Source organism: Chenopodium quinoa, unplaced genomic scaffold (assembly GCF_001683475.1).
Source record: "Chenopodium quinoa cultivar QQ74 unplaced genomic scaffold, ASM168347v1, whole genome shotgun sequence".
Classification (NCBI taxonomy): Eukaryota; Viridiplantae; Streptophyta; class Magnoliopsida; order Caryophyllales; family Amaranthaceae; genus Chenopodium; species Chenopodium quinoa.
The window spans coordinates 1,624,002-1,646,045 of record NW_018742904.1 but is presented as its reverse complement, the minus strand read 5'-3'; the positions used below and the strand labels follow the sequence as shown (position 1 = coordinate 1,646,045).

At 42.9% G+C, this 22,044-nt stretch overlaps 3 protein-coding genes across 3 annotated transcripts; 1 reads left to right on the top strand and 2 right to left on the bottom strand.

Annotated features, from left to right (window-relative positions):
- Positions 1-542: 542 nt before the first annotated feature.
- LOC110727405 lies at positions 543-3,229 on the bottom strand. Its single transcript, XM_021906967.1, has 2 exons — positions 2,871-3,229; positions 543-1,005 (listed from the first exon to the last, which is right to left on the bottom strand). Exons 1-2 carry the CDS (start codon positions 3,227-3,229, stop codon positions 543-545), a joined length of 822 nt encoding a protein of 273 aa, XP_021762659.1.
- A 14,903-nt stretch (positions 3,230-18,132) lies between these two features.
- Positions 18,133-19,508, top strand: LOC110727404. Its single transcript, XM_021906966.1, has 3 exons — positions 18,133-19,108; positions 19,212-19,315; positions 19,446-19,508. The coding sequence occupies exons 1-3, from the start codon at positions 18,133-18,135 to the stop codon at positions 19,506-19,508; spliced, it is 1,143 nt and encodes a 380-aa protein (XP_021762658.1).
- Positions 19,509-20,936: 1,428 nt separating this feature from the next.
- Positions 20,937-21,734, bottom strand: LOC110727403 (protein MAIN-LIKE 1-like). Its single transcript, XM_021906965.1, has one exon. It carries the CDS (start codon positions 21,732-21,734, stop codon positions 20,937-20,939), a length of 798 nt encoding a protein of 265 aa, XP_021762657.1.
- Positions 21,735-22,044: the final 310 nt, after the last annotated feature.

Sequence of the window (22,044 nt, the reverse complement as noted above, 5' to 3'; positions counted from 1 at the left end):
CTCTTTCTACAAGTAATACTGACCCAACCGTTTGCTGTGATGCTGAGATGTATAGCTGTAATTTTTCTCCTACTTTTGGGATTGTCATTGTTGGCAGGTTAACTAGGTGTTCCTTCACTCTGGCAAACACCTCCTTTTCTGCCTGTTCTCACTTAAAAGTGTGATTTCCCTTCAAGAGTTGAAACAATGGGAGGCCTATGTCTGCTAACTTGCTGATGAATCTGGTCAGAGCAGCCATCTTGCTTGTCAATCTGATGATGTCCTTAACGCTCTTGGGCTCAAGAAGACTTAGAACAGCTTGTATCTTTCCTGAGTTTGCGTCAATCCCACTTTTACTCATTAAGAAACCCAGAAACTTGTCTGATCTTACCCCAAAAACGCACTTTTTTGGTTTAGCTTAATATGGTACTTGTTCAATGTGCTAAATGTTTCCTCTAGGTCAAAGACGTGATTTTGTGTCATTAGGCTTATTACTATGGAGTCGTCTACATAAACCTCCATATTTCACCCCTCTGCTAAGCAAAGACTTTGTCCATGGTTTTCTAGAATGTCGTCACTGCGTTCTTCAAGTCAAAGGGCATTTCCACATATTTAAACACTCCCCAATCGGTGATGAAGGCTGCTTTCTTTCTGTCTGGCTCATACAGGCTGATTTGATGGTAACCTGAAAAGGCATCCATGAAACTCAAAAGTTGTACCCGCTTGTTGAGTCTACCATTTGATCTATTCTGGGCAGGGGGTAACAATCTTTTGGGCAGGCACGGTTCAAGTCTGTAAAATCCACTCACATTCTCCATTGCCCATTGGTTTTCTGGATAGTCACAGGGCTCAATGAACTTGGTTGCTAGGAGCTTGTCCACTTCTTCCTGGATGGCCTTGTTTTTCTTAGCTGAGAAGTTTCTTAGCTTCTGCTTCACCAGCCTTGACTCTACCTTGACATTCAAACGGTGTTCCATAACCTCTGGATATATGCCAAGCATTTCGTCTGCTGAAATGCGAATATGTCTGCGTTATTCCTAAGTAGAGCTATTAAGTTTACTCTAACATTAGTCTCGATGTCTTTCCCAATCTTTACTGTCCGGGACTCATCCCCCTCGACCAACTCAACTACCTCGTGCTCCCCCTCTAGGGTTAGGCGAGCTACGTCTTCCTTCTCGAGCTCAAAATTTTCCATGGCTAGCTTTTGCTTTTCTTTCTCTTTTCTGTACTCTTGTCGCTTCCTTTTTCTCGAGATTTTTTTCTTCCCGGAGTACTTCCTCTGGTACCTTAGGCAGAGAACCATATTTTACTGGGTTTCACAGGGCGGTAATGTAGCACTGTCGAGCTGTTTTTTGGCAACCTCTCAGCTTGGTTAAGCAGCCTCTGTTGTTGGCGTATGCTATTGCTAGATGCAATGTGGACACCACTCCACTAATCTTGTGAATAAGGGGTTGCCCATTATCACGTTGTAGGGAGATGGAGAGTTGATGACCAGAAACTCTGCCCTCACAAATATGGTTTGAGCTCCCTCTCTAATTTAAACTGACAATTCTATAATACCCTCGGGAATTATTCTTGAGCCATCAAATCCAGTGACCTCATAGTTTACTCTCTTGAGGTCTCTATCATCTAGATGCTTCTTGCGGAAAGCTTCTATGAACATGATGTTGGCTAAACTCCCCCCATCCACTAGGACCCTCTAGACTTTCCAGTTTGCAATTATCATGGAAACCACTAGGGGGTCATCACGAGGATAAAGGATGCCTTGCTAGTCCTGTTCATCAAACACTACTCTTGGCTGGGGTAGTGGAGGTGGCCATTTTCTACGTTCATTATAGTTCACTTGGTGAACCAAATCTCTGAGGTCGGCCCTTGCTCGACCAATTGTTCCGCCATATACAGGCCCACCACTGATCACACGCGCTTAGCCTGGCATTTTTTTTGTCTCTGTCTTTCTTCTCACGTCTGTCTTTGTCATTTCTATTGTCCTTCCATCGCTCGTTTCTAGGTCTCACGTGACCCCGAGCCCTGTCCTAGTCAGAGTATTGCTTGAACTTATTCAGTTATCCTCTCTTGATGATATCTTCAATGTTGTCTTTGAGGTGGGTGCATTCCTTAATTATATGACCCTTGTCTCTATGAAAGTCACACCACTTCTTTGGGTCCAAGTCTTGCGTGGTCATTCTTGGAGGTTTCTGCCACTTGTCGTCATACTTATTCACATTGAAGATGTGTAACCAGCTATGGGTCAAAGGCGTGTATTGTTCATATCTGCCTTGCAGACGCCCTCTGCCCAGCCCCGCTCTCCTCTGACCTGCGCCCCTGTCATTATCTCTTCTCTGCTGGTCCACCCTTCCGACTCCGCCAGAGTTCGTATCCACTCTACCTACTGCTTTTGCGCCACTCGGCTCTGCCTTTCTTCCTGATTTGGAAGAGATCGACTTTCTAGCCAGCATGGCTTTTCCTAGGGCTTTGACTAAGGTTTTCAAGTTCTTTTTGCCCATGTACTCCCTAAATGTTGACCCTGGCAACAAGCTACTCTACATCGCCAACAGGGCCACTTCCTCATTCATATTAAGGATTGAGGTTGCCTCCTTGTTGAATTGAGTGATGAAGTCCCTGAGTGATTCTGTCTCTCTCTACTCCAGTGACATTAGCTCTGTTATCATTTGGTGCGATCCACTAGCGTAACAAAGTGGTCCATGAACAGTTTCTTCAAACTATTACAAGAGTAGACTAACCATTTCTCAAGCAAGCGGTACCATTCTGCTGCCAGCCCTTCTAGGGTAGGAGGGAAGGCTTTACACTATACTAAATCAGTTCATGTATATAAGACCACATGGCTCTCAAAGGCAAACAGATGGTTCTTTGGAGTCGTTGTGCCGTTATACTTGCACGAGGGCATCTTAATTTTTTCCATCGGCTCCTCTAAGATTTCCTTACAGATGGATGAGTCCTCAGGGATCACCATAAGCTTTGCCTTCTTTGTCAGCTCAGGACTCAAAGATCGACTGTGCGTTGGAGATCTGCTATGGACGTTCCCAGCTAGCACCTCTCCCGATTCCTCCATACTCCATTCCTTGTTCAAATTCCTGGCCTCCAGCTCCTTTATCCTCTTAAGCAGGGCTGGCAGCTCTTTCAGCTCTGGGGTCAGATTGAGTTCAGGCGACCTAGTAGATGCATGGCCGACAGGTGCCAGCAGACGAGTGAAGCTTGACCTTTTTCCAAATGAGTTCAACACAGCTGTCATAGTAGCTAGCTGATCCTTACTGCACTGAGACAGATTTCGCAGCACATCCAGTATCTACACTGCCTAGAATTTTCCGGGTGGTGTTTGAGTATACCTCATTGTTTTGGTTTGTGAATCGCATTCCGAATCGGACTATTTAAGCTGGTCCTATTGGTCTATGAGCTCCAATGGTGTTTTTGGTGATACCCGAAGAAGCTCCAGTAGGATTTAGGTACTAGGTACTGGTCAGAGTTGATTTTGCAACGGATTTTTCAGGATCGGGTTTGTTTTGTGGTGTTTGAGTGTTATCGATTATGGGTGTTGTGTTCGTCGTATATGGTTTTTCCCCTATCATGGTGGTTTTCCCAACTTCAGATAAGCTAACCAGCTGAGCTAAAGCGTCGGAACTACGCTCTCCTTCTAGCGCTAATTATTCCGGGTGTAGTTTCGGAGCTAGGTCGGTGGTCAGATCTGGACTTTAGTTGGAACTAGCTGCACAATGAGCGGTGGTTACTGCCCTTGGGGGTGGTTTCGAGGAACCCCCCTCCGATGCTTAATTTAGTATTGCTTTAGGTGAATGGTAATGGTTAAGTGATGAAATGTGTTATCTAACCTCTTTTCGTTGTACTTGGCTAGCTATTTATAGTTGTACTATTCCTTGTGCAGCGGTCTGGAAGCCGCTGGGGTTAGCCATGAGGCTGAGCCACTAGGAGATTATCCCTGGCTTTGGGCTGGACTAGCGTGAGCGCGCACCACTCAAGTGGTGCTGGGACGTGGGTTAGCTCAGCGGGAGCTACCCTGTACTGAAGTCACTCGACATACTTGGATGACTAGGGGGTGATCAAATACGTCACTGAGAAGCACCCTAATTGTGTCGTCTCTGATGGGCGTTAGAACGGTCGTACATTCCACACTCAATCAAACACATTTATTAACAAACACCTTACAAACCAAGCATAATGACAAGTAAGAGTTCGGTCCACAAGGAACGGGATATGATTGCCAAAGATCTTTACACTTAAGCTAACTTGAAGTCAATTGGTGAATTGGGGTTCGTCAAGAAGACAAACAAACTATGGTTCTAAATCAATGAATTAAAGATACTAGGGAATGAGATCCACTCAACCAAGGCAAATAGGCAAACGGGGAGTAAAGTAGACAAGATATAGCAAGGACTATATGTAAAATCAACCTCATGCAATTAGAAAACAACTCACACTACTAAACTTAGATTCCTCATTAGTTTAGCAATAGATGATACATAATAAAATTACAATAAGTAATGACGTACTCAATTTACACTTCCATGCCAAATTAGGCATATCATACTATCAAGCTCCTTAGTCAAGGGTAGCTAAACCTATCATGAGGAACTAACAAGCAATCTCATATAATCAATTTAATTGCAATACAAACATCAATGCTTCTCCCACATTTGCATAGTTAACCCAAAAGGTCGAGCTTCACCCAACCCCTAGCAAGAAGACTACTCACAACTCATGTTTATCAACATGCAATCAAGAATTAGGGTTCTAAATACTTCAATAATTGGGTAAAAGTGGTTAACAATTGAAATAACTATCATCCAATAACAAATTACCAAGAACTAAGAAGATTTAAATAACATGCAAATACCAAATAAAATCTGAAATTAAAAGGAAGAAGGTTGGAGAAATTACTAATTGAAGCTTCAAATGTTGAATACAAATTGCCAAACTTTGAGAATAATTCTTGAATTTCACTAATACAATGATTTGATTTGATGAAAACTAAGCTAAATTAATCCTAAGGAATGTTTCAAACTAAGAGAGGTTTCTGAAAACTAGGCTACTGTTTTTCTTCTCTCCTCCCGAAAAAACGATCTCAAAAGGACCTTAAATAGTCCGTACAAAATTGGCTGAGATCGGGAAAAGGTCCGACCGAACTCTGGGTAGGTTCGGTCGGACTCAGGGTAGGTTCGGTCGAACTCTGTGTAGGTTCGGTCGAACCTCCCTGATCCTTGTTTGGTCGAACTTTTGAGGTTCGACCTCTCCTGCAAAATTGTTGAAAACTGGTTTGACACTGCCTTCACTGCACCCAGGAGGTTCGGTCAAACTTTTCAAAAGTTTGACCACACCTAGGTTCGACCGGACCTTTCAGAGATTCGGCCACACCTCCTCTTGCACTTCCTTTTCTTGCTTCCTCTCCTTCCCTTTTACTCCTCTTGCCTTTGTCCATGGCTTCCATACTTGGCCAAGGGGCCTCCCACCGTGCATAGGACCGTCATGGAACCTGCAGAAGATACCAAAGTTCACGAGAGCATGGGGATGATAAAATAATGCATAAAGATTATCAAAATAAGCGCAAATAAGCATTACTTTTCATCAATACATAAAGAAGCCATAAAAGGATAAATGAGGTGGAAAAAACTAAGAAAAATAAGAGGAAAAAGACCTAAATGCTACCCCTAAGAGTGACATAAATGTCACTCATCAGTCTCCTTCATCAATAGGGCCTAGGGCCATCTTTTTAGTCTGAGCCATAGTGTCTAGCACAGACAGATAGATGGTCGGATTCGTGGACGAGCAAGTGAGAGAGTCCAAAAGAGGGGAGACGACACCCGTAGTCCTAGATTCAGCCGTACTAGGAGACCCGCTGAAACCTATCCTAGGCTGTGCCATGTGTGATTGTAAATCCATGATAATTTTGCAAAAACAAGCAGCACAAATGCACAATAAAGAATGATAAAAAGAAAAGTATAGAGAGACAGTTACCTCAGAAAATTGGTAAATTAAGAAGTATGTAACATGTGGTGACCGGTTACTAGCAAATGGCAATATTATACGGCAAGAAAGTCAATCTTCTCTCTAAGGCCCTGTTCTTTAGAGCTACTCTCCTCTGCCCTTCTCTACTCTACTCTGCTCTCCTGAAATCTATCTACTCTACTGAAATCTGCTCTGGTCTACTCTACTCCGCCGTGCCCTGCTCTGCTATGCTCTGCTGAAATTTGCTCTACTTTTCCCTATCCTATCTTACTCTGCTCTGCTCTACTTAAAACTAAAATTTAATAAAAATAAAAATAAAAGTTATTAATATTTATTAATAATAACTAATATTTATATATAATAATTATTAATATTTAATATTTATAATAATAGTAATAAGAATTAATATATATTATTAATTGATGATAATAACTAATATTTAACGGTAATAATTAATATTTTATATTATTTAACACATTTTCTAATGTTATAAAAATAATAATAATAATAATAATAATGATGATGATGATGATGATGATGATGATGATGATGATGATGATGATGATGATGATGATGATGATGATGAACTAATAATATTAATAATAGTAGTAATAATTGTTCCGGAGCCTAATTGGTGGCTGGATCTGGGTGTTGGCTGGGATTACCTGCACAATGAACGGTGGTTATGCCCTCGGGGGTGGCTTCGAGGAACCCCCCTCCGATGCTTAAGTTAGTAAGGTTTTAGGTGAATAATAATGGATAAGTGATGAAATGTATGTGTCTGACCTCTTTTCCGTTGTACTTGTATTGATATTTATAGTTGTACTATTCTTGGTGTTGCAGGCTGAGGCCTGCTGAGGTTAGCCATGAGGCTGAGCCCCTGAGAGATCGATCCTGCCTCCGAGGTGGAGCCTGCTGGGGTCAGCCATGAAGTTGGGCCCCTGGGAGGTTTTCCCTGGCCTCAAATTGGACTGGCACAAGTGCGCAACTCTCAAGTGGTGCTCGGAGCATGAGTCAGCCAAGTGGGAGCTACCCTATACAAGTAGCCCCTCAAGAGGTGGTCTGAGGCACTCAGGCCAGCTCTTGCTGACTGGAGATGCTTTTCTGCTCTGACATTAGGAGCATGGGACGAGCTCTGCTGGAGCTATCCCATACAACTAGCCCCCCAAAAGGTGGTACGATGGATTCATGCCAGTTCTTCCAAGTGTCTGACTTTTGCTGGGTCATTACATAGCTGGATTTGCTGACCGAAATCTTCCCCATACAACTAGCCCCCCTGAGTCTTATATCTGCAATTAGCTGAATTGAGGCTCAGAGAGCTCTGCCAGTAAGGTGCGTCATGCTAGATTGTCAAGGTGAGGAGCCTTGATTACTCCACTTGAAGTTATTTCAAAGCGACGAGCTTTGATTACTCCCCCTAAAGTTACTTCAAAGCGACGAGCTGAGGCTGAGCGAGGAGCTTTGATTACTCCCGCTGGAGTTATTTCAAAGTGAGGAGCTGAGGCTGAGCGAGGAGCTTTGATTACTCCTGCTGAAGTTATTTCAAAGCTACGAGCTAAGGCTGAGCGAGGAGCTTTGATTACTCCCGCTGAAGTTATTTCAAAGCGACGAGCTGAGGCTGAGCGAGGAGCTTTGATTACTCCCGGTGAATTTTAATTTTTTTTTTTTTTTTACGACGTGGCTATGCTTAGTAGGTGGTCACCTCCCTTTTTGGGTAGGTAAATGTCATTTAATGCCCGGCATTCAATTTTCCTTCTTTTCTTTTCGTCTTTCGCATTTCTACTAATCCCATTTTACTTTCGAAATTTCTCTTCCTCTCTCTCTTTTCCTTTACTCACTTGTCATTTCACAATTACTTTCTTCTTGCTCCAACTTCCAACTCCTCTTTTTCTCCATCTCCTTCGCTCGTAGTTCTGCAATTTGTTTGGGTGCCACCCGCCGCAAGTTCGCCGTGAATTACGCTTTGGTTACCCCATATTTGTTGCTCGTTCATCAAAAGGTATCATCTTTTAACCATCTTCCGCCATTTTTGTACTTCCCTTGTTGAATTAAGTATATATTTTTTTCCCAAAGATTGCCCTTTTTTCCTTTTATTGTGTTGCTAATTTGCCCTTGTATACTTCTTTTTTGTTCAAAGATCAATTCTTGCCTTGTTGTTGTAGTAATTTCTTGTCGCCGTTGTACTTGAACTGTTCATTCTTTGATTGGTTCTTCTGTCGCCCCTTTTCCCTTTTTCTTTTCTTCTTGTTTCGCTCCCTTATTGGAAATTTGTGTTCTTTTTTCTTTTTTCCAAGCCTCGATCTTTTTTGCCATGTCGGACGTTTCTGATAGTCAAAATGATTTCGTCCGCTCTTATAACGGCGAAGGTGAGTTTGAGTCTGCTTCTTCTTTCGATTCGACTCGCCCAGGTGAGCCTTCTAGGCCATTTGTCTCTTTTTCTTCTACTCCTTCTTAATCCCCTCTTCAAATTGTGCTTCCTCCTCCCCGCAATGTTTCGTTGGGGAATGTGCCAGTCACTGGCACTTCTACTCGCGTTGCGGAGCCCAGCGGCGGACGCTCTGATCCTAGTGCATTGCATCCTTACCTTCGTGGTAGGGTGCGCAGCGATACTTTCGACCCTTATTGTGAGAGGGTCCTAATGACCAAGGGGGTTGCGCTGCCTCACTTGTTGCGTCTGCGGCTGCATGCTGCTTGCCATGCACGACTGGCAGTTGAGGTCAAGGCTAACCCTCCTGCTGATGCCCCTAGGAGCCCATTTCCTGATGTACACCTCTTGTGCGTGAATTTGCTTGGTTAGATGATATATCTGATGTGCACCGTTTTGACCATTATGTAGAGCGTAGCTCCACTCCTGCTGATATCTCAATGGCTGCTTCTCAACCCTAATCTCCTGGAGACGCTGCCTTGAACGCTTGTCAGCCCTATTACGTAGATGAGGTGGTCCCTCCAGGTAATTCTACTTTTTATTTGGACGACAAAGCTGATGGTCCCCGTCTTTGGTCCTTAAATTCTGAGCAGCGGATGCTGGCTGCCCGCTTGAAGTTGGCAGAGTGCGGCAACACCTTCTACGGGATGGGACAAGGTTATGAGTTGGTGTTGCTCAAAGATGGGTCTAGCCTCACCAGCCGTCCAACGTGTCACATTGCCGTTTTTGCTTCCTAGCTGGATGTGGGACTAATATTTCCTTTGGATCCAACTTTAGACAAGCTGTTGCGTGCCTTCAACATTCCTCTTTCCTTGATTCTGCCTACGTCTCTGCATACCCTGCTACATTTGCTTTGGACGGTGCATTTCAAACGCTTTCTAGAGTCTCTCTATCTATTTTATCAGTTGTTTAGCTTTAAAAGGAGTGCTTCAGGCGCTGACTCTGGCTAATCCTATCTTGCACCAAAACCCAAAAGAGTCATATCTTACCCCAAACTGGGCCGCTTTAGGGATTAGTAGGGGAAATTCTTTTGGCTGCGTATTCCGGCTGACTTTGGGTGCCCTCGCTCTTTTTGCTGTGTTAGATCCAATATGGGTGGCATCACTCTGCAAGCAGCCGATGCTACCAAAGAAGCTCAAGGCTTTGATCATTTTGAGGGTGAGTCCTATTCTCCCAAAACATGGCTTCCCAATGGGTTATATGTTATAGGGAATGCTCAGCTCTCTACCATACGTTTATGCTCGACCCATGAGTCCGGTAAGATTCCTTTTGCCTCACAATTATTTCTCCTCCCTTTTGCTTTTCTCCCTGTGATTCTATGGCTGGCCTTTTTTTCTTTCTCTTTAGGCTATGACAAATTGGATAAGGCATTGCTGGGTGTGGATGATACTTGGAAGCCCCTTGTCCGGACTCCATGATAACACTCCTTCCCCCTTGAGGTGTTAGAGGTTTATATTGCTGCCCGCCTGGGTGAGTCGTGCCCACTCCCTGCTGAGTTTAGACATGGCTCTACTACTGCTGGAGCCTCTGCCAGCTGTACTCCCACTGTTCCGGCAGAGACCGAGTCGGAAATTTCTACTGCTGGTAGTGAACATGTTAGGGGGAATAGTGAGTCCCCCTAAAAGTCTGGGTCGTTGATGGCACCGAGTGCTTCGGCTGCGGACTCCGGTCGATGGACAGCTCAGACTATGCAAGTTGATGCATCCTCTGGGCTTGAACCCCAGGGTTCTATTTCAATTGGGCATGTTCTGCCCTCCACTAATGAAGCTTCACTTCCTATTTCAAATAGTCGACCTCTCCCTTCCTCTACTTCTGCGAGCATGTTCTACTCGAAACTTCTACTACTGCAGGTTTGACTGTTGAGCTTCCTGCTTCTACCTCTGTATTCTCTGGCGCTGTTGTAACTCACTGCCCTACTTCTTAGATAAGGTCTTTCCATGATCGTCTGCGCACCCGTCGTCACAACGGGCACACGCCTAGCACTTCTGGCAGAGAGGGCCCTACCCCTAATATTGATTTGGAGCCTATCACTCCTCCACGTGAGCCCTCTCCCAAAAGGGCTAGAGTTCCCACTATGGACGAGCTGTTTGCTTCAGCTTTTGGTCTTTCTGAGCCTGTCACCACGCTGAACTCTCAAGGTGGGGCCGCTCCTGCTTCCAGTGAACTTAATCGCTGCGTGAATTAATATTTTAGGGAGACTTAAACTCATCCCTTCTCTGTTTCTTCTACATTCGCATGTGGGGTTTTCAGGGCAGCTAGCCCTTTAGAGTTTTCTGAAGTGCATATTAACGCGGCTCTTAGGCCTGCTCCGTGTCCCTCTTAGGTTGCTGATGAGCCTTTCTGCTCTTCCTTGAATGTTAGGGCTGACGAGTATATTTTCCTTGACGGTCCTCTTCAGGGACGTACTCTAGGGTATAGGCTGACCAAGGCATCCGACTCCTTGCTGATCTTGGGAATGAGTATGTCAACGTGCCTGCTGTTGTTGCCTACCATGATCTGCAAAAGGTATTGTTTTACTTGCTCCTTGCCTTTCTTTATTTTACGAAGTTTTTACTTATTTGTTTTCTTTTCGTTATTCCTTAACTCTTATTGCTTTTATTTCCTTCTTTGGTGGCTGCCTAGCTCACTCGCTCTGTTGGTGATCTGGCTAATGCCCTACTCATAGTTGAGAAAGGGTACCAATCTCAGAGTTTGAGTTTAAATGAAAAGGTCGCTCGTCTAGAGCGAGTTCAGAATGAGAAGGCGGAGCTGGAACGCGGATTGGGAGAGAAGGATGACGCGCTACGTGCTGCTCAACTCCAATTAGCTGAGTTCCTTCCTGCTGCTCAGAAGCTGGCTGAGCGCGAAGATGAGCTGAAAAGGGTTCAAGCCCAAGTGCAAAATTTGGAAGCGACCGTAGCTCGCTTGGAGGAAGATCGTACTGCAGAGCTTAATGCCGCTCGCAGGGATTCCTTGGTGGAGTTTGTCTCCTCTCAAACTTTTGCGAATTTTCTTACCAATAAGCATGATGAAGGTTGGGAGGCTGCACGCAGAAGTGCTAACCATGTGTTTGGCACAAGTGAGGAGCAGCAAGTGAAGTTTGAGCAGTTTTGGAGCAAGGTTGATCAGGCTGGGAACCAAGATGCCTATGTGTATCTCGCGTAGCTGCCTGTGGTATCCCAAATCATGCTGTTCTCAACAAGGTCCCTGCTGAGTCCCCTGACCTTACTGCTGCCATTGGCGTGGAGGCCCTTCCTGCCAACTAATAAAGGTTTTGGCGGCCAACTCCCTCTTCTTCCAGTGGCTCATCTGAGTACCCCTCTCCCCGCTCTATAGTAAGCTAATGTTTTCTGCTTTCTCCCATTGGGGTGTCTGGCCGCTTGTGGTTATGTAGGTTTTTGAGGCTTGTACTTGCCTTGGCTATTTTCCAAAACTATTTATCTTTTCTTGGTTTGTTAAGACAATACTTTTGTGCCTTTGGAATTCGTACTTTGGTTTTTACTCAGTGCCAGGGGTTGTCTAGCACAGACTTTGTAATTTGCTTTGTTGTACTTGCTTTAACTTTTGGCTTCTTTCTTTTCTTTTGGTTGCGCATTCTTTATTGTATATTTCTGCTTGATGTGCGTTGGGTTTAGTTATCAGAAGGAGAGGGCACTCCTCTTTTTTGCTATTTGGAGTTCTCCCTCTTCCTGGCTGACACTGCTGCCCCCCTTGACTGCTATGCTAGCTACCTTTACTTACTAGCGTTCTCAACCTTGGTTTATTTAGGTAAACTGTTACTTTAGAATATCCTTCCAGGACTAAAGACACTTTCAACGCAAGATTGTGGCCTTCTTGTTTGCGTTTTCTTGCCCGTCCCTTGCCACTTGGGCAGGGCTTGGGGTTTTTGTGCCGCCACTTTATTTTAGTGCTGTTAAATTGTTATGCCACTGTTTCTATGAACAGGGTCTACCTTCGCTTTATTGTAGCGAGGCTTTAATGAGGCGAATACGTTTTTTTTCTGCTTTACTTAGCTCATACTGGGTTTGCCTTATTGCAACAATCATTACTTCTCCCTGCTTGCTCTGGCAGAAACATATAATCTATATAGGGTAGATCCTGCTGAGCTGCCCTATGCCCTTAGCGTTGCCCAAGGGGTGCGCTCTCATCCCAGCCCAGATCTCTGGGCTCTAACTCAGGTCAGAGGCTCTGGGCAGAAGCACGATAAGTCGACCATAGGTTGACCGCCTAGGCTAGGGTTATGATACATTATAAATGCCCCTAGACTCACCATAAGAAAAAGGTGGTTGAATAATCTCTCTCTCTCTCTCTAAAAATTATATTAAGCTTATTATTCCCTCAAAAGACAAACACTTACTTAAGCCACCGGAGGGGGGTCCCTCGAAGCCACCCCCGAGGGCAGTTTACGTTCTCTCTCTTGCAGTTTGTCAGCCGGTGTTGGCCGGAGGTTCCAGTTACTAGCTCGAGACCTTAGCAAGGCAGCCCAAGACCTAGCCATGCCGTCAGTGGATCGGCGACCCTCACCGGAACCACACCCGAAACAATTGGCGCTAGAAGGAGGGGTCGAACCAAAATGACCTTGAAGCTCTAGTCGGTTGAGAATTAAGGGCTAGTAAGTGAGAGAACTAAGGAGAAGCTTAACCCGCTGCCAACCAAGGTGGTGGCCGGAAAATAGATCAAAAGTTCATTCCAGTTTTGATCTAGATCTAGTTTAAAAAATACCAACCCACAACCAAAAAGAGTAGATCAACCAACTTCCAAAGCTAAAGATTACAACCAATATAGTGATTAGGCAAAACAAATCACATATTTCAACCCAATATTTACTCAAATGTGATGGAATAATTAATAAAATTATTTTTCATAAATTAAAAAAAAAAAAAAAAAAAAAATACAAGAAGAGGAAGGGTGAAGGAGCTCTCAAGCCTCCTACTAGCTCTGAAGTTCATCAACTTCTACAAGCATGAAGAACTGCTCTATTTTCGTCGTTCGTCAAGTTACTTCACATCCTACAATTGACTTCTGCTCCGTAAAAACAGGCAACATTCCTCATCTTAATATATAATTACAATTTCGATTACTTATTTTATGAGAATTGTGGAATATATGCGGAATGAATTGTTGATAAACAAATTTGCCCATGCCTGCTACATTTGATTTATAAGAATCATGGAATATATGTGGAATTGTATGATTGAGATTTACATATGGCGAGATTGCATGAAATAACTTCAGGCATGATGATTTTGCCTTTCCCTATTGCATTTGGTTTGTTGTGACCTTTTGGAGTATAGACAAATATTTTGTGGGCATATTATAACTTGTAAACTCGAGTAAATGATAAGCAAGAAGTACAAAAAGCTTGAAGAAAGGGATATGCACGGTTAATGTTTGATAAAATGCCCAAGAGAAAATTCTTAAAGCTGGGTGTTAGAAGTTGATCCTAGAACCTAATTGCGAGCTTAATAAATTATGTGAACTTGAATGTGATGCTTGTGCTGTAGCACAAAGAGAGTCCGTAAACCACCCGTACAAAAGCTTGAACGTACCTTCAATGTAGTCGGTATGTTTTAGTGTGAGAGGATTGGTAATGATGCAATGATATACCCATAACTCATACTTCTGCGAGAAATAGTATCAAAGTGGCTTTGTTTTTGTCTCAACTTGCACGTTAAATGTCTGGTGAAAAAGGTGAGAAGAATCAGAATACTAGGACAGTCGTGGATCAGTACCACACTCTACTTGTTGATCTTGTCCAAGGGATGAAGTAAAGAATACAAAAGAAAAATCATATGGGGCATTTGAATCATTTGATATATGTTGCTGGAACCTTCACAAATAGCTGGAGGATATATTTGACAACCTATAAATCTGCTTCAGCGATATTGGTCACCCTCTTCCAGTTACATTCTTACTTAGAATGAACATCCCAGACCATTTTTGAAGAAGAATGAACAACATTACTACTTATATGAATATTAGTAAGCTCACATTGAATTGCTGCAAATTCTAGCAAAGGTGGCAAATAAAAGAAACGTAAAAAAGCATACAGACAGCAGCGACATGGAGTGATAGATGAAACTCTAGAATATAGAAATCTGCAGTCATAGGTCCTTTGTGCAGTTGTTTGGTTGATTAAGTTGCCCAGTTCAGAGGGGAAAAGCTCAGATTGTTTGTTTACCTCATGAACTTTGATAAGAGAAAGCCTCGTTGATTATGCATGAAAATCAGACTAAAGTGTCAAAGGGGGAAGTAGGAGTATACTGTTATATTGTGTTCAACAAACGGCCAAAAAGTTGAAGCTCACAAATGCTCCGAAGATGTCCTATTGGGAAACTCCACTGCAAACCAGTACCACAGGCTACCTGATCATCTTGTAAGCGCAAGCAAGCATAAATTGAGCAAACTCCAGCTCATGAATAGAGAGTTTCAACTTAGCTAAATCTCGAAATCCATCTCAACGTCTTTTTTCAGTCGCATTCTCTCTCAAATAAGCATTTTAAAGCAATTTTGAGAGAGAATGGACCATGCCAGCTACAGGATTCGCACATCAGCAACTGCAGCAGGAGTACAAGTTATGAACGCTTGTTATTTTGGACTAGCAGAAGGCACGGCAAGAGGTGGCTTACCATCTGCTAGGCTGGCAGTTTACAAGGCCTGTGCTATAGATAATTGTTCTTGTTCCACAATGTTGAAGGCTATTGATGATGCTGTCAAAGAAGAGTAGCACACACGAGCAGCAGCAGTAGCAAAGAGTGGTTAATCAGGTTTGCAGACTCTGAAGATTGGCAGATAAAGCTCTTTAGTTCAGTTGCTTGTCTGATTGTGGTGCTCGCCATATGTTCCAATGGTGGTGCTTGCTATATCTTATTAAAGCAAAGGACATTAGCCATGATAATAAAGCAAATGATAATTTATCGAGGTGTACATGGTAGATACGGAGGCAATAACAGACCAGTTGCAGCTATATTACGATACGAGATTGCTGCCATAAAAGCAAAATTGCGACATTATATTAAATTAATGATGACAAAGCAGCTGCAAGCGCAAGTTGAAGCAATTGATAATAGCAATTCCGCAGGGAGAATATAGTAATGTTTGGCGAAAGTTTGAAGCGATATTTGGCCCTCTAGATAGCCAGGATGATGGGAAGAAAAAAGCCACAGCGCAGCTGCTCACTAAGTAGAGTATTTTAGAGCACAACAGCAGTTTTGAAGCAGTAAATTGCAGAGAGAGACTTTTGTTTTGATTCGGCATCAGCTCATTTCCAAGTAAAAGGCTGTATGTGACACCAGCAAACACTGAAGTATGACAACCAAGAATAATGGGCAACCTGTTGAGCTGCGAGAAAGAACATAAACCTTGCGAAGTGCTTCATCAACTCAGATTACAAAAAAAAAAGGTGGGGGTAAGAGTACACTATATACTCAGCTCTGATTGAGGAATGATCATCTGCTTCTACTTACATTCTCCCTAAATATCCCAGAGCATTTTATTTGGGGGAGAATGGGCAGGATAACTACTAATCTCTCAGGCGACACCGCGATTAGTCAAGTTTGTTGATACCCAAATTGCAATTTTCTTTAGAGTAGGTGTTAGCGAAGGCATACAACAGCAGCAGCAAGGTGAGATAAACGATAAAAAAGACAGACTATTCTAGACAATGAAACAAACGATGAATCGCCTACGACATTTCTTCCGCCAAGAAAAATTAAATTAAATCTTTTCTCAGCTTGTTCTGAATTTAATTAAGAGAAATTGTAGCAGACGGTTATGACAGACGCAATGGCATAGCAAGACCCTAAATGCTAAAGAGAGGCATCCAATAGCCGTGGCAAGGAAGGCAGGAAAAAAGGGGGGAGTAGGAGTATACTATCCTACCCCGTGTAGCTAATGGTCAGAAAATAAATGGACCGCTAAACGTCGCCCTTGAATCTCTAACTAACGCCCGTAAAATAACCTAAAATGACGTACGTAGCCTTGTTATAAAAATATTATAAAATATTAATTTTTACATAAACTTAACACTTTTATCCTACATAAATTTTTTTACCATTCTCTCTAGTGCTCACACCGGCCACCAACGATCGCGTTAAACCACCAACCACTGTAATTTTCAAAATCAAACAAATAATTTAAATTTTGCAAAACCTAATTCGTTGGATCCCATGGAAGACAACGAAAGGCCGAAAACACCACCTACGTTGGTCGCCGGAGGCTCGTCGGACCGTACGGAATCGGTACGATTATTTACTTTTTTTTTCGAAATTCCGATTATCTAATTTTCTGTTTTCGAAATTTCTGGGCGTTTGCCTGAAAATTTCGAATTTTCTATCAATTTTGAAATTTAATTCTTAAAAAAACACGTTGACAACTGATATTTTCTATCAATTCCGATTGTTTTACTTTGAAAGATTACCAAGATCATTTGTAAAGTATGTTGTTTATATTTGGATGAATTGTTCATAAGGCATCGAATTTGTTTAGGAGGGTCGTATTGTTCTATCAATCTTAAGATGTTATTGTTTGTATTGTTCATAAGTATGTTGTTCAAAAAATTATAGTTATATACTACGAATTTGTTTAGGAGGGTCGTTTTGAATTACTCTACTTAATTAATTTCTATAGTTATAAAATTCTCAATCGTTTATAAGTGAGGGATCACACCTTTTAGTTGTTATTATAATTATTTGTGTATTGTTAGAATTATTATTATTATTATTATTATTATTATTATTATTATTATTAGTTGTACGTTGTTAGATTATTATTATTAGTTGTGTTTTTGTTGTTTCTCAACTTTTATTAATATTTGTTTTTATTGTTATTAATATTATATATGATTCTGAGTCCGAGGATGGTGATGGTGTGGACTATAGCGGACATTTTTTGACAGACACTGTGTTTCCGAGTTTTGAGGATGTTATTCTGTAGGCACAAAATGTTTGTCGCCCGCTCGGATTTATGTTAGTGAAGGCTTCTTACAAGACCGATCGGAGTGGTCGGCCGTATCGATATGTGAGTTGTGATCGTGGATAAAAGAGCATGATAAGAGACATGATGAACACGATACGCAAAGACACGAAAAGCAAGGCAAACAGTTGTCCCTTCAAACTCAAGTTTGAGTATGTCAGAGTAGTAAGTGGTTGGAAGCTCAGTTGCTTGAACGACACTCACAATCATTCTTTGGTTGTGTATCCCGAGGGACATCGACAAATCAGCGGTCTTAGTCTTGCTGCCAAGCAGGTAGTACGTGACATGACTCAGGCACAGGCGCCACCTCGGCATATCATGAGAACTCTTGTAGAAAAGTTTCCCGGAGACCATCCAAACATCAGGCATGTCTACAACTGCAGAAGTAATATCAGAATGGAGCGATTCGAGGGAGGAGAGGTGGTTCACCAGGTGCCAGACAGAGCAAATACCTTACTTGGGTTATGACTAATACCAACAATGTGTTGCAACATGCTTTCATGGCACACCCGATCATGACAAATTTGCTACGCACATACCCGTACGTGATAGGTATGGATTTCACTTACAAGACGAACCGATACGGCATGCCATTCTTTGAGATTGTTGGGGTTACACCGATAAATCAGAACTTTCTTGTTGCATACGCATTCATGAGGTAGGAGTCCGAAGAAAGTTATCGGTGGGTGCTTCAATGCTTGAGGTTGTTGATCGGTCATCATAGAGAGTCGTCGGTACTACTGACAGATAGGGAGCTTAGCCTTTGTGCAGCGTTGAAGAGCGTGTTTCCCAACACAAGACACATGTTGTGTGTGTGGCATATTAACAAAGATGTTGAGGCGAAGGTTACTTCCATGTTTGAAAAAAAGAAGGAGATTGGTGTCAAGTTCAAAAATGGGAGGTGGAGGCATGTGATTAATGCTACATCTGAAGAGGCATATGAAAGAGAGCTTGTAGAGCTGAAAACCAAGTGGGGTCGATGGCCGAAAGTGATTGACTATGTTGTGGACACTTGGCTCATACACAAGGAGAAGTTTGTGATGTTTTGGACGAACCAGTTACTGCACTTCGGCAATGTTAACAACTGCAGGGTTGAGAGCCAGCATTCGACATTGAAATGTTGGATTGACAGTTCTACAGGTTCTTTAGACACAGTTTGGGCTCAGGTGCATTGCTCGATTGAGAACCAGATCATAGCCATTCGTAATGGGTTGGAGGCATGTAGAGCAACTCATGGTCAGAAGTACAAGCAGAAGCCTTTGCATCAGCTGAACGGAAAGGTATCCCACTATTGTCTGTCTATTCTTCTCGGTGAGACGAACAGGATGCGGGGGTTGAGTACGGATGTCCATCGACGTTGTGGGTGTGCTCTACGTACTACCCACGGGTTACCTTGTGCGTGCCAAATATATGACTCGATTACTGCAGGGAAGGGGTTGTACACGAAGGACATTCATCCATATTGGAGGACCCTTGTCATTGGAGAGGGTGTCGACATTCCTGATATAGTTGATGAAAATGATGAGGATCGAGCTCATTTCCGCACCCTTGTTGATCAGGTTATTGCCAGCGACCCTGTGATGCTTAGGCACGTGTCTCGAGTGATTGAGGGTGAGATGGATCCTAACTACGATGACCTTCAGGAGCCTCGAGTCAACCCTCGAGTAAGGGGACGACCTCCCGAGAGAAGGAACAGGCGAGATCATTCGTTTTTTGAGCATGTTCAACGTAATGGGCGAGATAATCGATCCAGAAGTAGACCACCCCCATCTGATACAGGTGATTATCGATATAATTAAATAATGTTTTCATACATCGTATATTTTAATTTATTTTGTGTAATAACTTAATTATATTTCATATTATGTTTTTTATTTTGTAGGTACTAGGTTCGACATGCGACAATGTAGATACAGCTACGCGATTCCCAACATCATTTGGCCTTACGTCGTAGGTGTTAAGGACGTAGTTGGAGATGGGAATTGCGTATTTCATTGCGTAGCAGATTTTTGTTACGGAGATCAGGAGGAATAGCGATTAGTTCGACATCATATTACAAATGAGGTTGGTTCTCATGTTGTACAACATGATTTACTACGACATATGGGATCAATAGGTTAGTTCAGGACTGCAAAGGGAGATAGACTGGATCAGATGGGATGGTGATGCGTATGGATAGGAGCATTGGATGGTAGCACAGCAGGATTTGTTTGCTATTGCCACAATATGGAATATGGTAGTGATTTGTTATGGAGTAGGAAATAGACCATCATGCTACTATCCATCTACCATTTTTTATTGTTGAACAATCGTGGACGCTTAGACAGGCCGGCCTAGTGTAGAGTTCGTGATTGGAACTGTTGGTGGATCGCATTTCATTCGTTTGCATATGGATCAAGACCACCCACTTCCTCCAATTTCACCAATTTGGTTTAACGCTCGACATGCAAGTGTACACGAATGGGAGGCAAGGTTCGAGAGAAGGCTTCAATTATGGCAGACATTAGTTAGCTCTTGAGTATTGTCGAGTACTGTTATGGATTTTTATTAAACTTTATATAACTTTATTAATAAACATGATTATTTTTTAATTTTATTTAAGCAATTCTTTTTAAAATTTACTGAGTAAGTACTACGTAATTAGAGAATAAATAATAATATATAAATGTTAACTTGATAATTCTCAACAAATGTGATAAAACATAAATGTCAATTAACAACATCCAAAACATAGTCTAATAAAACAACAAAGTCAAAGCTAGAATACATATTACAACTAATCTCTAAGTCCATTTATTTTATTCCAATCATCAATCACCTGCTACAACATTACTTTAGTATCCCTTGATAGCGTAGGGTACTCACTAAGTGATCGCTGCACTGTAACCATGAATCGCCCTACCCGCTGCACAAACCATTATAATTGTGTATTAATAGAAATAATAGGAAAAAAATGATTCATTTTTAAAAAACTAACAAAAAACTTATGTGATCAACGTTGGTCCTCTTAGGAAGACTGACATCATCTTCAACATTAGGAGTGACGATAGGATGGCTAACTCTCCCAAACCATGGTAGGTAGTTAGGGGCACAAGTATGTCCGCCACGTGGAACTCTAGTATATCCACCAAGCAGAATACTGAACGCAGCACCGGGGACAAATCTATCCCACATGAGAGTAGTCATCTGAGCTGAAAAACTGACCCTATAAGACTTCACACTAAGTGGTCTCTGAGCATCATCAGGCCTAATCATGTCACCGGGAATCTCCTATATAAACCCCAACTGTCGAACAACTCGATCGGGCATATATGGTTCTATGATGCCTCGATAGCGAATACATCCAGTAAACATAGTCCTAGGCACCTGTTGTGCAGGAAAAGCACCGTATGGCAACCAACATACCTGCAAATTAGTTATACCTATAAATCAATTGTAAATAAAATCAATACAAGACAAATAGTAATTACGTATCTATTTATACCTCATAGTTAGCCAGGTGGTTAAGTCGAGTACGAAAGGACACGAGACGCTGTTGATGCTTCCACGTCATACCAACATCCTATAACCCTGCATGAGCATGAGGGACGTCCCGTGTCAACACACCCTAGTGAGGCTGAAAACATGGAAAGTACTCGTATATCCAAGCCTGTAGAAGAGTTAGACAACCCGCGATAGAATCACATCCATTTCGGGTGGCATGCCCGAGCTGACGATACAAGTACGCTAGTGTGGCTAAACCCCAGGAGTATCTCGTCAACCTCTCCAGGTTATCCTCGATACACAACTCACTGTGAAAAGAAGGGTGAGTACGGGTACCGCTCTTGTCAGTAAAGAGCGTGTTACCCAAAAGGACCCACATGTAACCAATGGCCTGAACCGCCTCCGGCTGCTCCTCACTACGACACCTAGCAATAATCTGGTCAGTATGGACGCCACCGTTCTTGTAGATGGCATTCTGAGTCTTGACCTGTAGCTCCTCCAGAGTCAACTGTAACAACCCACCTACCAATGTCCTATACTGGTCAATAGGGAGATCACCGATAACCATATCCCCATCAACCCGAATACCAAGTATGTGGTGTACATCGTGCAACATGATGGTCATCTCACCAAAAGGTAGGTGGAATGTGTTCGTGTCTGGCTGCCATCTCTTAACAAAAGCAGAAATCAGCGGAAAATCAAGGTGGTCGTGCATAATGCTAGGCAGGTGCGACAACCCAGTCTGTCGTATCCGCGTAGTAGTGGCAGTCGTAAATCGCTCTAGCCAGTCAGTCAAGTCTCTACACACACCAGCTCTAGTATGACACCGCAAAAACTGTCGATCTTCCCCATCCCAAATATACCGAGCAACATGGGCCCCGAAACTAGGAATAACGCTCCCATCCTCGGGCCCACCGTCCATCGGCCCCTGAACAAGCCAAGTCGCTGCAGATCGAGGTGGTCGGGAACTAGTAAATCTCCCATCAGGACCTCTCGTCACGACAGGCGGCTGCTCCTCAACCATCAGCCTCACCCTCATCTACATCATCCTCAGGTCCATCATCCTCGTACCTCGAACTCGAACCCGAACCCGGAGTCCCATAATCATCCACTACCCTGTCGCGCTCCGAACTACCTTCCCGTATACTAATCCCCCTATCTCTCCTAATTGACGCATTAATACCGCGTGATCTAGCATGTCGTGGACCAGAACCCTCAACTACATTCTAAAT

Coding starts and splice junctions, on each gene's coding strand:
- LOC110727404 (XM_021906966.1), top strand. CDS start 18,133: ATGTTGTGTGTGTGGCATATTAACAAAGATGTTGAGGCGAAGGTTACT. Junction 19,109..19,211: donor ACCACCCCCATCTGATACAG/GTGATTATCGAT, acceptor TTTATTTTGTAG/GTACTAGGTTCGACATGCGA. Junction 19,316..19,445: donor TAGTTGGAGATGGGAATTGC/GTATTTCATTGC, acceptor TGGGATCAATAG/GTTAGTTCAGGACTGCAAAG.
- LOC110727405 (XM_021906967.1), bottom strand. CDS start 3,229: ATGACAGCTGTGTTGAACTCATTTGGAAAAAGGTCAAGCTTCACTCGT. Junction 1,006..2,870: donor ATTAAGATGCCCTCGTGCAA/GTATAACGGCAC, acceptor GGAATAACGCAG/ACATATTCGCATTTCAGCAG.
- LOC110727403 (XM_021906965.1), bottom strand. CDS start 21,734: ATGGACGGTGGGCCCGAGGATGGGAGCGTTATTCCTAGTTTCGGGGCC.